The sequence below is a fragment of the Alternaria ethzedia genome (genome assembly GCF_023757985.1).
Source record: "Alternaria ethzedia strain BMP 0044 chromosome Unknown scaffold_8, whole genome shotgun sequence".
Taxonomy (NCBI): Eukaryota; Fungi; Ascomycota; class Dothideomycetes; order Pleosporales; family Pleosporaceae; genus Alternaria; species Alternaria ethzedia.
Window position 1 is genome coordinate 986762 of NW_026056201.1, and position 12658 is coordinate 999419.

The following is a 12658-nucleotide window of genomic DNA, read 5'->3' on the forward strand; positions in this document are numbered from 1 at the left end:
GTCGGTGAACTTGACTGGATGATTGTCCATCGATGTCGCCTTCCTCTGAGCGTTCAATGCGGCTTCCTCGAGGCCTCGCGCCTTCGCAACCGCTATTCATACCCCGATATCCGGCAGGCAGCGCGTGCAAGTAGAAAAAAACGAGCGAAATACCTCAAACTTAAGAACGTCGCACCTCTACCACCATAGCACATCACATCGCCAAAACATGGATAGCCTCAATCCTCATGCAAACATACATAACGCAGCTCCGGTTGAGAGTGCAAGCAATTCGCTATCATTGATTTTGCCGCCACCCCGTCCAAAAGAATTCTCCCGCTATACGAATTCCACCGGCTTCACTTATATATATGCATTCTCGCTGCACGACGCGCAAAACCTCATCGCCAACAGACTCTCCAATCACATACCCAAGTCGCCCATCGCAGTCTTTATGGCACGAACAGAAGATGTCGCCGACAAGCCCGGGACACCATGGCACCTTTTCTACCCAGCTCTACCTGTCGCTGCTGCCAAGCTTCTTTGGACACGAAATAATTGTCACCCAAAACCCAAGCTTATTTGTCGGGAAAATTTCCGTGCGGCGTCGGGGAGGATGATCCAAAGGGAATACCAATGGCGAGATTGGCAACACAATCAAGAGGCTAGGTGCATTGTGTTGGATTCGCCAAGCACGTCGAGCACAACGAGTGTCAGATACGATGATGAGCCACTATGGGCTTACGAGGATAGGACTACACTCGCAAGGTTGGGAGCACCCAACGAAGAAGCAGGAGCACCGCGGGTTGTGAGGCCTGTGGAAGGCTCACTCTTCCTTCCCTATGCCTGATTGAATAAGAGTGCATTTATCGACTTCTTGCTAGGCTGGTGCGTAGTTGAGGGCTCAACGCCTAGTGCTTGTCAGTTTGGACTTTGCGGAAGCATGTATTCATCCACGAATCAAATTCATCTCTGCCGCTTACAGACGTTCATGCTGTCTTTTTCATCGTTTCACTAAGTGATTGTCTAATATTACTTATCCAAGCAACACGTGCTTCCATATGTTCTTTAGTCGACAGCAGACCCGGACACCTACCGGCCCAACTTTTGCGGTGCACTCATTCCACGACACGGCTGGGCAACTATCACCAGCAGCCTGGTAGTCATATCGCCAGGCCTTTGATATCCATCATATTACATCGAATTCCATATCGACAAAGGGTCGTGGAGGTCGCAACTTGCTGACACCTTAGGGATTTGTTCTCAGTGTTATGGAGACGTGGAAGGTGGTGACGTCATAGCAGGGCGCGCTCAGGTCGAGCCACGAACCACCACTCTTACTCCGTCATTCCCATCATCACAACGCGATGCGCTGGCATTACTCTGACTCTGACGCGTCTTTTATATTTTCATAGGATAATGTGGGATTTAACGCGCATTTGACACGTGAGCAGTGGCATTGTGTTCGCGTTCTACGGGTTATTGACTACGAAGCAGTCGCTAAGAGAACGCAGGTCGATGCATCCCGAGGTCACGTCCTCACGAGCGCGCCTGCCACTCAACCATGAACCAAACTTGTCGCATGCACATTGCGGAAGTGTTACTGCACGTCAATCACGACACATGACCTCGCGACCGCCTTCGCTGCTGCAGGGACATTGTTAGCTTCGAATGAGCTCTGACCGTCGGCCACGATGTCCGAAAAGAGTGAATGGCTAGACTGCAGCGACTGCAGTGATAGATGCTACGTCGGATTTCAGCCTCAAGACCCTGCCTTTTGTCAACTCTCCCGTGCGAAACCCTTTGTTTGTCAGTCAGTCATCACTTTGAAATACTTACACTCGAAAATACGCCGCTACATCCTAATCTACCTTGGTGGGCTTGGATACTTCAAAACCATCATCTACAATATGCGTACCCGACCCGACGTCTGCGAATGGTTCCCCGGCTGCCTGAACCCGGCTCTCATATACTACGCCTTCTCAGATAATTGGCTGTGCGGCTACTGCATCGGGGACACGCGATTGGGGCTTCCATTGTGTACGGAGGATGGCTGGAGACGTGGCAGTTGCGTTGACACCGACAGTCAGCAATGGTTTTGCGACTCACATGCAAACCGTTGCGAAGCCATCGTTGGGAGACCACAAGGTCAATCTACTGGAAATTCACATCGATGTATGCGTGTTGGGACTCTCTACGAAAGTAATGTGCTTGACCGGTACTATTGTGCCGAGCATATGCCAGACAACCAAGAATTACACGACAACGAGCCAGCTGCGGACGTAGTGATCAGCTCTCTGACGATCTCGCAGACTCTTCTCTATATGCCACATCCTTCGAACATCCCGTCGGAAACCAGCATGTCCATGCCCACACTAGGGTTGGCGACTCATATCAATTTGGACATCTTTTCGACCGTAGTGGATACGGAATGTTGCATTTGTCTCGAGCCACAACGGAGCATGCGTCGACTTATTGCCTGCAACCACATGTTCTGTGAGGATTGTCTGTCGAAGCAGGTCAACGGGGCATATGCGAGAGCTCATGACTGTCCGCTTTGTCGGAAAGATATATTTGATCTGAGAGGTGCGGACGGGTAAATGTATTGATCCTCGCAAGATTATAGTGATCAGAACTCATCAAACCACGGCAAGGCAAAGGAACCAAAATGTAGTTGAATCATGCTTGTCCTTCCTTGCTTTATCAATGTGCATGTTCTCACTACTAGCGCACTCGCACTCGGCTAAGATTGCAGCGATTCTTTCCCTCCCACTCTGTCACACTCACCACTCACCTGCCCCGGCGCTACCGCTAGAATCCTCAACGATTTCTTTGCTATCAAGACTACCTCTTCTGATGTTCAGCACCCTATGGTCTTGTCTGGCGCCGTTGCACCTCGACCGAAATAAGAGCCGTATACTGAAACACGGTATGGGTTCGCCCTCGCCAACCACAGAAGTCTCGTATGTATCACGACTGTGCATTGCAAAAATCTGACGCTGACATGTCGCAACACACAGGCTCTTCAATGACTCGACCCTCTCCGACGTCAAGATTCGCCAAATCTACAAAGGCAACGCCAAGGAGTACTTTGCGCACAAAGCCATCTTGTGTGCACAATCCAAGTGGTTCATGCGGGCCTTCACTGGTCAATTCAAGGTAGATGCTTTGATAGTTTACAACTAGGGCGCATGAACTGACGGTTAGATATAGGAGGCCACTGCTGATGTTATCGAAATGAACGACGACGACCCCGATAGCTTCGAGCTCATGTTGCGGTTCTTTTACACCCCAGGAGACAAGCTGGGACCGATATGCGAGCTCAGCGGAGGCACCAAAGACGCACCCTCAGCGGTAGACATCCAGGAGTACCTTCTAGACCCGCTCGAGCTTTACGCCCTCGCCGATAAGTACGATGCTCCAGCGCTGTGCACGAATGTCACCAGAACCTTGAGCAAAAATCTACTGAAGGCGTGGTTGAGCGGCCCACAGTTAAGCAGTATCATCCGCAAACATTACGATACCTGTATCACGGTTGGTAATTCGATGAGCGGTTGCATCACTGCGCATATCATTAATCGTTATATGTCATGGCTGGCGACAGACGAGGAAGCGTCTATCTTGCTCAGAGAGTATCCGACATTCTCTGTCGACATGATCTTATCACTTCGGAAAAACAGCAAGATCGTGTTGCCTGTTCCTGCGTAAGGGTACCAGCAGCATACTCAGGAAGCAAGATCTTCAGACGAAGTGGAACTCTCCAACATCAGGGTACTTCTTAAGACGTCGATTGTTTACACAGCTGATGAAGTTCAACTGGACGTCATGTCATGTAGTAGTATTCGTCTCGACGATTTCTCATAGCTATCCTTGAGATCCCGAGCGTTCAATATACAAATTCTCGTTCATGTTCCACTCCATTTCCAAAGCTACCTCTGGACAACGTCTAGCACACTGCTACCCTCCCACTGACCCCACAACTTTCGCATAACACCCTGCCTCTCCATCGTATCCTGCAGATCCTTCAGCGCAGCAAGCCTTCCACTCCCATCCTTCATCTTCCAGTTCCAACCCTCGGAGCGACCAGCCATGACGAGCTCCCACTTCGCCTTGTTGTCAACCGGCTGCACATGCACCCCAGGCTCGCTGTACACTGTGACCACATCGCGAGCTTGCAGGAAGGCGAAGTTGGATGTACCCTGCATGCACTCGCGGATCTCAAGGACCTTGAGGGCGAGGTGCGGGTTGTAGACGCGCGCAGTATCTGATTGTGTTAATTTGATATCAATGAAGTGACAATGTAACAACGTACTGAGGATACCAATCTTCATCTCATCAGCCACGTCCGCAACAGCGACTTCCTTCTCCTCGTGACCCGTCTTCTCAACCATCCTCACGTTGATCTGGCGGCCGCCCACCTTGCTCCAACACAGCTCTTGTACCGCGCGCTCAGCCTCCCCCTCTCCAGCGATCTTGATGTGTGTGCGTAGCGGATAAGCGAGGCTCTTGAAGTTGGGGAGCGCGAAGTCAGGCGAAATCGTGAAGTCTTGGAAGAGTAAGATCACGTCTCGGTGGGTGAGCTTTGGTGGGTAGTTGGAGAGCTCGATGGTGGTCCAAGACATGTTGGAGAGTGAGGGTGTGGGAGAGGGAGTTGGAGTAGGTGGTGTGATTGTTATGGTGATTGGGTGGGGGAGAGGGAATCGGGGTGGGGCGAGGCGGTCTAGGTGTAGTGAGCGAACGGTCTTGGTGAAGATCTGGTGAGCGAGATTGGTCGGCTCGCCCGTTTGCGCTTGTGGTGGGGACATTGTATACTACTTTTGATGGTTAGTAGCGTAAAGAGGAATGCTTTTTGATCGCGAAGAGGTTTTGGTATTGCGGTTGTGTGAGAGGTTGCAATTCTGATTCAGAACCGCTCGAAGTTTACTATCTACTAGATGGTGATATCCTCAGTCACTTTCACATCGAACTCGCATTCACCACTTGAACCGAGAAAGGTAGCAAGGAGAAAGGAGCTCAGAATCAGGAATTATCTAGGTGACTACATGGTCTTTCCACAGGTACATCTCAGTGATGATCAAGTAGCATGGCGATAGTCAGACTACCAACACCTTGCTATAATCCACAACAAAAACCTGTGAAGCTACCACGCACCCGTATTATTGAGACTTTCGCTTTCGATCGACCTCATGTAGTCTGCAACTCGACTTGATCCGTTTGGTGAAGGGGAGGAGTGAGGAGGAGGCGCGTGCCCACGTGGTGAAGTGGGGCCATGATATGACGCGTAGCAATTCATTCGTCGCACAGCCTTTCGACACCGCTCCCAACCGCGAACAGCAACGACAAGATGGAAAGCGTCTACGTACCGCCACACCTTCGGAAGAAGGTAGAACCCACAGCGATGTCAGAAGCGCCAACGACACCCGTCGCAATACCATCGGCGGTGCCCAGCTGGAAGTCGCAAGAACGGTCCGATGACGACTTGTACACTGTCCAGGAAATACACACCTACTTCTGGGGAGAGGAAGCCGTCGCCGAAGATGCGCATAACGCTACGCTCCATTCCTCGGCGGCAAATCCAAACGGTCTATCGTGGGTGCTGTTGTTCAATGGCGCGAACCCGAAGTGGGACGAGGACGGGGTCATTTTTGTCAAGAGCAACCTGAACCTTCTCACGGTAGCCACACCTCCTTTCGAGCCTAGAACAGTAATCGCCGTCGCAGTACCCGCCCAACGACTAGACGAGCCTGGTGAGGACGGCGGTGTCATGCTACCAACGAGCAGCGAAGTCGCATACGAGGATTACGAGGAGGGTTCATCGAGTGGAACACCGGAGCCCACCACCACTGAGCCGCTATCAGATCACCCCAACGAGAGAGTCCTTATCGACTACTCTCCAATTGCCGTCTTCTCTCAGCCTGTCCGGCGTGGTAGCCGATCATTCAAGTTCATCGGATGGTACGAGATAGAACACTTGCAAATCCTCGAGCCTGGTTCCCAAGGGCTGCTCCACATGTTGTGGGATAAGTGGAGGACGAAGGACAAATATGGCAACTATGTACCAAGACAGCGAGGCTCCGTCAATTGGATGAAGAGCATGTCTTACTCTTGGGCTGTTGTCCAGATGAAGAAAGACAAAGAAGCTATGGAGAACAAAGGCGAACCGAAGATTGAGAGAAGGGAGGATAACGAGGGTATGACAGGAGAGGGCGAAGGGCGGAGCGTCAATGAGATGCTTGCTAAGATGAGCCTCGAGGACGGAAGCAAAGTGGTGGCGCCTAAGGAAGAGGAGACTTAAGAACTCTCTCGCTGCGGACCGATTTGTGTCTGCTCGATGGGAAAGGATGGCATCGCACAGCAGCGATATGATGCAGGTGTAATGACGGGTGAAACAGTGCCACCTTCAGAAAGTCATTGAAGTAAGTCACCAATCTTGTAGTTATCTGATCACCATCAGAAGCTTTCCACGGACCCTAGCGCGCCCTCTCAAAGATCCCCGCCATTTGACCAACGACCTCTCCCGTCGGCATCTATGTGTTGAATATCTATCCTCAAAAAAACTGAAGAAATTAGAAAAGTGGCACAAGTGATGTTCAGCCGGATGAGGCAGCCGCGTCCAAAATGCGGAGGTCGACGCGCTCCGATTGGTAGTGTCGGAGAAGGCCGATGGTGGGGCTGCCGCGGGGTACCGTCACCACTTATGATACTGTTGCCGCCGGTCTCATTGCTTATCGGTAATTCGTCGTCTTTTTAACTCTGTTCGTTATTGTGCGCGTATGCAGTTGCTTCAATCACAAACGCCCCCCTCATTGCCTATTTGCTACAGCCATCTCCTTATCCCGAAATAACAGCGCCGATCGCAAAGCAGCACCCCACCAAAACCCCACCCCCCTGAACGCGACGAAATGACCGAGTCAATCCCCAAAACACAAACCGCAGGCTGGATCCAAGACCCCGGTCCCGATTGCGTCCTCCAAATCCGAAATGACGTCCAAGTGCAATCCCCTTCGGCCGGCGAACTCCTCGTAAAGCTCGAATACAGCGGCATATGCCACAGCGACTGCCATAATCTCGTCTCGCCCGGGAAATACACCGAAGTGCCCGGTCATGAGGGCGTGGGAACCGTCGTATCGATCGGTCAGGGAGTGTCGGAAGACTTGCTGGGAAAGCGAGTAGGCATAAAGTGGCTGTGGAACGCGTGTAAAGAGTGCAGTAGCTGCAAACAAGGCAAGGAGAACCATTGCGCCAAGCAGAAGAATACCGGAAGAAGCGTATGGGGTACTCTACAGCAGTACGTGGTGGCGGATGCGGAATTCGTCACCATGATCCCTGAGGGAGTCAAGAGCGAGATCGCAGCACCACTCCTTTGCGCAGGTCTCAGCCTTGCGGGCGCCGTATCGAAACTCACGCCTGAGGTCAACCCCGGTGACTTCATCGCTATCATCGGTGCTGGAGGAGGCCTTGGACATATCGGTGTGCAAATTGCTACTATCAAGGGATACAAAGTCATTGCGATTGACAGCGGTGCTGAGAAAGAGAAGCTGACCAAGGAGATGGGCGCGGTAGCTTTTGTGGATTACGCCAAGCAAGACGTACTGCAAGCAGTTCGAGATCTGACAGATGGAGAAGGCGCGCATGGTGTGATCTGTGTTGCAGGCAGCGAAAGGGCGTATCTTCAAGCTCCGGCTTTGGCGAGGAATAGTGGCGTGTTTGTTTGTGTCGGGCTTCCACCGGATACGTTCATGTTTCCTATGAGCCCGATTCATATCGCTAATAGAGGTATGTCTTTGCACTACTGTTGACCTGAAAAGTGCTAACGAGTTTAGGACTTGTCATTAGAGGATCCTCAACCGGTAGCGCCAAGCAGATGGATGAGCTATTGCAGATGGCTTTGCAGGGCAAGATCACACCCAAGGTCGAGGTTTACGACTTTGCCGACTCCCCGAAGATTCTCCAAGAATTGCAGCGTTATGAGGTTACGGGTAGGAAGGTGGTAAGGGCACCGTAAAAGTGTGGTGAAGATTTTCGGCATGTAGTAGTTGAGCGCATGCATTGGGGTGGTGTTTCGCATGTGCGCGGTGGCGTTGAGGCTGCTCAAAGTGCGGAGTTTAGCATGTAACAGCGTGGGAGCGGTGCATGAAGAGAAGTTAAGGGCTTGTCGTGGAGTAGGGTGTAGGTTATAGGATGTATTGGAGGCGCAATGTGATACCCTTGTAGAAGATTGGGGTTGTAGGGGAGCGCGGTTATGACGAATGTAGTACTGTATCTACCATATGCATGCCACCATTGTCTATCAATAGTCATTCTCGCTCTCTTCGAGACTGTACATGTAGGCCCAGCACTCATTTATCCGACGCTAACGACGCCACTAATGGCTCCTTCCTGATGCTTCCAATCCTTCGTCCTCATATGCTCGCAGCGCTCGTGGGACATGCTACACCGGACGACCAACAAGAATACGGCTGCCACCACTCCGAGGGTCGTCATCATCGTCGTCATTGCCCTTCCGCGGCTTCTTCGCTTTAGGAATCCTTGGCTTGGAAGGGTCGGTTCTCGGGACATGTCCAGCGCGAACGATGTTCTTGTATATCTCCCCGTCTTTTCGATGTGCTCTCAGGCAACTGGCCCGCTTACAGGCTCCCGGTTCATAGTCGTTGCACTTGGCTCTCTTACACAAGTGTACAGCTGTGGCGCAATTCCGGCAGGGCTCTCCAGGATCGCAGCGAAGCTTTTGTTGATAGCATCTGATGCATATGACTACGGGGCCCGAGAGGGTTTCTGACACTGCCGGGGTGTCGTTGGGACTGTTTGAGCTGTGACGCGATTAATATGGGCTCGTTCTGACATGTTGTCGAACACTTACTTCATCTCATCGACAGTGCGCTTCGTACCACGCGTAGAACGGGCAGTCATGTCGTCCCCCAGACGATCGGAACGCTCGCCATGGTGGTTTTCGGGACCAGAATGTGGCGGAAGTGAGCGGTCGAAGTCACTCGGAGGAGGGATCGAACGCGCTCCGTACTTTGCTGGGGGATGTACTGGTGCATCGGGTAACATGCCTCGCAGGTTCTTGTCATCTGTGTGAACCACTCCCTTCTCTGCGTTGCCTTCCGCGTCTTGTTGTAGGAGTGCGCACTTCAAGGTCATGAGCTCCAAATCAGCTCTTTCCGCCCTGCTTGTGCGCTTCACCTCTTGCAGAATCGACCTTGTTCTGCCCAATTCTTGTATGGTTGTAGTGTGTGCTTCTTTCTCTTTCTCAAGTGCCCGAGTGATGTCTCGCAGCTCCTTCTCGAGTGCTTGTTCTCGGGTTACGACCATGATGGGTTGAAGTGGCGGACGCCTATCGGGTATACAGGAATACTGTTTGAGTACACTTTCGCGTGTCGCTGATGCAGGGGGACCAGTCGTCGTCTCGGTAGGTCGCGGGCTGGTATGTTTGCTGGTCGGGCTATCTCGAGCATTTGTTGAGTATGACGTGCGTGGGCACCGACAATGACCCATTTAGGGCCTAGCCCTTATTCACGTTCACCTTCACCACCAGTTGCGTCACCTTCCAGGCTCCAGCGCAAAAGCCAGCGCAAAAGCCAGCGCAAAAGCCAGCGCATCACGTGAGTAGCTGTTAGCGTGCCCAGTCTTTAGAGCTATATAGTCCCGCTGTCCCGTCCCCGACTCTCTCTTTTTCTTCTTCATAGCTTTGGTTGTGTATACACGCCCAGTTAGGAGAAACAGTCTCCTGGTTGACCGATGAGAAAACGGATTTCGACAAGACGCCACTCACCCAGTTACGCAGACCAATACAAGCGCATTCGAGCACTGCCAGAGCCCCTGGTGCGCCTCGTCGCTACTTGTATGGACCTGCGCACGGTATGAGAACGACGAACTGATGATGATTGCGACCGTCCGGCGCGGTAGTCAGATCCCCTCGTTGCTTAGGGTTACATCACTTCGGTGATGTGCTCGATCCTGGACGAAATACTTATCAGATTTTGGGCTTGCCCGGCATCTGAGTGGCTTCTGGAGGAGCGCCTGGCCTTCGGGTTGCGTATACGTGTGTAACAGCCTTCTCCAGCTGCGTGAGGGTCGGACTAATGCCTTGCTTACCTTTCTCTGCCACCCTCTTACCAATGAGACAAGGCCTTGAAAGGAAGACAAGTAGTATGGTATCGGCTATCGGGTTCACTCACGGCCCACCTTTTCATTGACATCCGTGCCTTGTGCGCGGACTTGAGGAAGAGGTCTGAAGACTAGATTAGGTAGGGATGAATCAAGCAGGTTAGAAGATCTGGCGTCAATGTAAGCCACAGGGTTTTCAGATTTATCATCGATGAGCGACATCGCTGGTGAATGAGTTTCTTGACGTCCTGTACAATATACCAGATGATGTATTTGATGCTAAAGGATATAGCACTGTGCTGAAGATCAGAGACATTGGTGGTGCACTTCTTGATGAGCCTCGCATTGGATCTCAGAGTTCTAATTTGCAGGCAAGCATCAATTTGGATAAACTGCTAGCAAAGCTGGAAGGTCTCGATCAACGGACCGCGGTGCAGACAACAAATACCTGAATTCATTTATTCCAGATAGCTGACATAATTAACACGCGGTGCGATTTCGTTCGACACATTCTATAATGTGATTAAGAGTACTGATACGTGATAATTGACCTTGTAACATCAGTAGGCATCACCGGGCACATACAAGGTGCTTAATGCAATTTGTCGAACCTGCAATTCAGGAATGTACTCTTGACTACGATGCTACAGATGTAGAAACACTCCTCTCTAAGACAATGTAGACGCAAGCCGGGTCGGTGAGAACGGTGAAAAAGAGACGCCTTCAAGGATTTTCTTTGCAATTGACCTAATCCCAACGCCTACTTATCTCTACGACCTATCCTTCCACCATGTACTGCACTCATCTTGACTTGTATGAACACGCGCATCCCTCAAGCCCCCTCCCCCCTAGCCAGACAGCACTTAGAAGAGCCGATCATTCAGTAACGCATCCCAAGTTCCTCAAGCATCTTGTAAACCCAGTACCTCAAGAGTGCTTCATCGTGCCAGTCGAATATTCCGTCCCAGCGTGCAATATGGGCGTCCTCAATCTTGTTTCTGGCTTCCACGACCTCGTTCTCGATCTCCAAAGCTTCTTGCGCAACCACCCGAACGGCCTTTTTCCTCCTCAGAACGGCGATCCTTTTCAGCTTAGCAGTCAGAATAGCGTTTTTCTTCTCCAAAACAGCGTTTTGCTGGTGCAGAACGATGTTCTCGGCCTTCCACTCTTGAATTATCCTCTTCCTTTCCTCAGCTGTCAGACTCCGCCACCACTTCTTTTCCTCCTCAACTCTCGCCCGCTCTTCCTTCTTCTTCTTTGCTTCTTCGTGTTTTGCCTCCCATTCCTTTGCTTCATCCTTCAACCTCTGGACCTGAGCCTTCAATCTTTGATTGTTCTTCTTGAGATAAGCTGTCGCTCCTCTGCGCGCGCATAGACATTGTTGCATGAGCTCGGCTAACTCTTTGAGACATTGCTCTCCCTGTGCCGTATGCGCTTGCTTGACTTCTTCGTAGTGACGGACGGCAGAGGGATCGGCGTTATTCGCGAGCGCGGCTTGGTAGTCTTGTTCGATTTTGGCGAGCTCGGCAGCGAAGACGTGATGTTGCTTGTCCTTCTCTGAAACTTGTGCTTCGAGCTGCTTGTGAAGCTCCTCCGCTGTGGGCGGACCGAAGATCGGGAGGTCGGCAGTATCTGCGCTGTGTTCGCCCTCGGGATGTGTGTTGTCAGGGTCGACAGAAGACATCGTGGAACGTGGAAGGCGGTAGCGTATAGGCTTCGGCGAAAAGATAGATGGCGATGGCTGTAGTAGCGTTGGTAGAAGCTACTGCCAGGGCGCAAAGTCCGAAAATATTGATTCAGTGCGCTACTTGGCAGATCTAGCCCGTTACGGATACGTCAGTGAAAGAGATGGGCGGGCAATACTGGATGTCGGCGTGAATTCATTCCTAGAACAGCACTCCAACAATCGCCGGAAAGTAGGAATGAACGCATCCTTCGTTACAGGCTGCTGGCAATGTTCATTGACTGCAGAAGACGGAAAAGCAGACATAGGAAAGGTAGATACTATCGCAAGACGTTGATGAACTCGCGAATTTTTCACTGAGAGAATGGGAACCGTATCTTGCCGTGCCTTCATCACTGTATGTTTTGGATGTGTTGGTGTGTCCATCAAGGTTCTTTTACAGGCATCAAGCTGAGCTGTCATGCTTCTTCCGTAACCTAAAACATGCCTGTAGTCGTTTGGATATCTTGCCTCGAACTACGCAAATGAGGATCGCTTCCATCGCCTTGCCGATATTGTAATGAGAGCCATGTTTCAAGTGTGCTCCTGCGATCAATCAACTAAGATTCCCTGGTATGGTAGTCAACCGATGTCAGCATTGATGATGACGGGTTCAAAGTGGCGGTGCGACCAGCGACAAGGCGATCATCTCAGGGCCATCAGCTAAGCGGAGGGCAGTACAGTTTGAGCATGAATAAGACAAGTTGAGACGAGACGAGCTCGAGCTCGTCGAGACAGCTGTATGATAGGCGTAGATGGATGTCGCGATGCACGTATGGTGTTGAGGTTCCAGCCAAGCGACCCCACCATTAGCCTTATCGCGCTCGTGTACACCTTCTGTGTTCG

The 12658-nt window shown here is 51.5% G+C and overlaps 6 protein-coding genes across 6 annotated transcripts; 3 read left to right on the forward strand and 3 right to left on the reverse strand.

Annotated features, from left to right (window-relative positions):
- Positions 1 to 2910: 2910 nt before the first annotated feature.
- On the forward strand, positions 2911 to 3687 carry J4E87_004526 (uncharacterized protein; the record flags this gene model as incomplete). The annotated part of the gene is made up of 3 exons (XM_049376147.1): positions 2911 to 2942; positions 3000 to 3138; positions 3193 to 3687. The coding sequence occupies 3 exons, from the start codon at positions 2911 to 2913 to the stop codon at positions 3685 to 3687; spliced, it is 666 nt and encodes a 221-aa protein (XP_049234356.1).
- Positions 3688 to 3908: 221 nt separating this feature from the next.
- On the reverse strand, positions 3909 to 4601 carry J4E87_004527 (uncharacterized protein; the record flags this gene model as incomplete). Its single annotated transcript, XM_049376148.1, has 2 exons — positions 3909 to 4243; positions 4292 to 4601. The coding sequence occupies 2 exons, from the start codon at positions 4599 to 4601 to the stop codon at positions 3909 to 3911; spliced, it is 645 nt and encodes a 214-aa protein (XP_049234357.1).
- Positions 4602 to 5323: 722 nt separating this feature from the next.
- On the forward strand, positions 5324 to 6274 carry J4E87_004528 (uncharacterized protein; the record flags this gene model as incomplete). Its single annotated transcript, XM_049376149.1, has 1 exon — positions 5324 to 6274. The coding sequence occupies one exon, from the start codon at positions 5324 to 5326 to the stop codon at positions 6272 to 6274; it is 951 nt and encodes a 316-aa protein (XP_049234358.1).
- A 607-nt stretch (positions 6275 to 6881) lies between these two features.
- On the forward strand, positions 6882 to 7984 carry J4E87_004529 (uncharacterized protein; the record flags this gene model as incomplete). Its single annotated transcript, XM_049376150.1, has 2 exons — positions 6882 to 7755; positions 7803 to 7984. 2 exons carry the CDS (start codon positions 6882 to 6884, stop codon positions 7982 to 7984), a joined length of 1056 nt encoding a protein of 351 aa, XP_049234359.1.
- Positions 7985 to 8835: 851 nt separating this feature from the next.
- On the reverse strand, positions 8836 to 9294 carry J4E87_004530 (uncharacterized protein; the record flags this gene model as incomplete). The annotated part of the gene is made up of 1 exon (XM_049376151.1): positions 8836 to 9294. The coding sequence occupies one exon, from the start codon at positions 9292 to 9294 to the stop codon at positions 8836 to 8838; it is 459 nt and encodes a 152-aa protein (XP_049234360.1).
- Positions 9295 to 10969: 1675 nt separating this feature from the next.
- Positions 10970 to 11773, reverse strand: J4E87_004531 (uncharacterized protein; the record flags this gene model as incomplete). Its single annotated transcript, XM_049376152.1, has 1 exon — positions 10970 to 11773. One exon carries the CDS (start codon positions 11771 to 11773, stop codon positions 10970 to 10972), a length of 804 nt encoding a protein of 267 aa, XP_049234361.1.
- Positions 11774 to 12658: the final 885 nt, after the last annotated feature.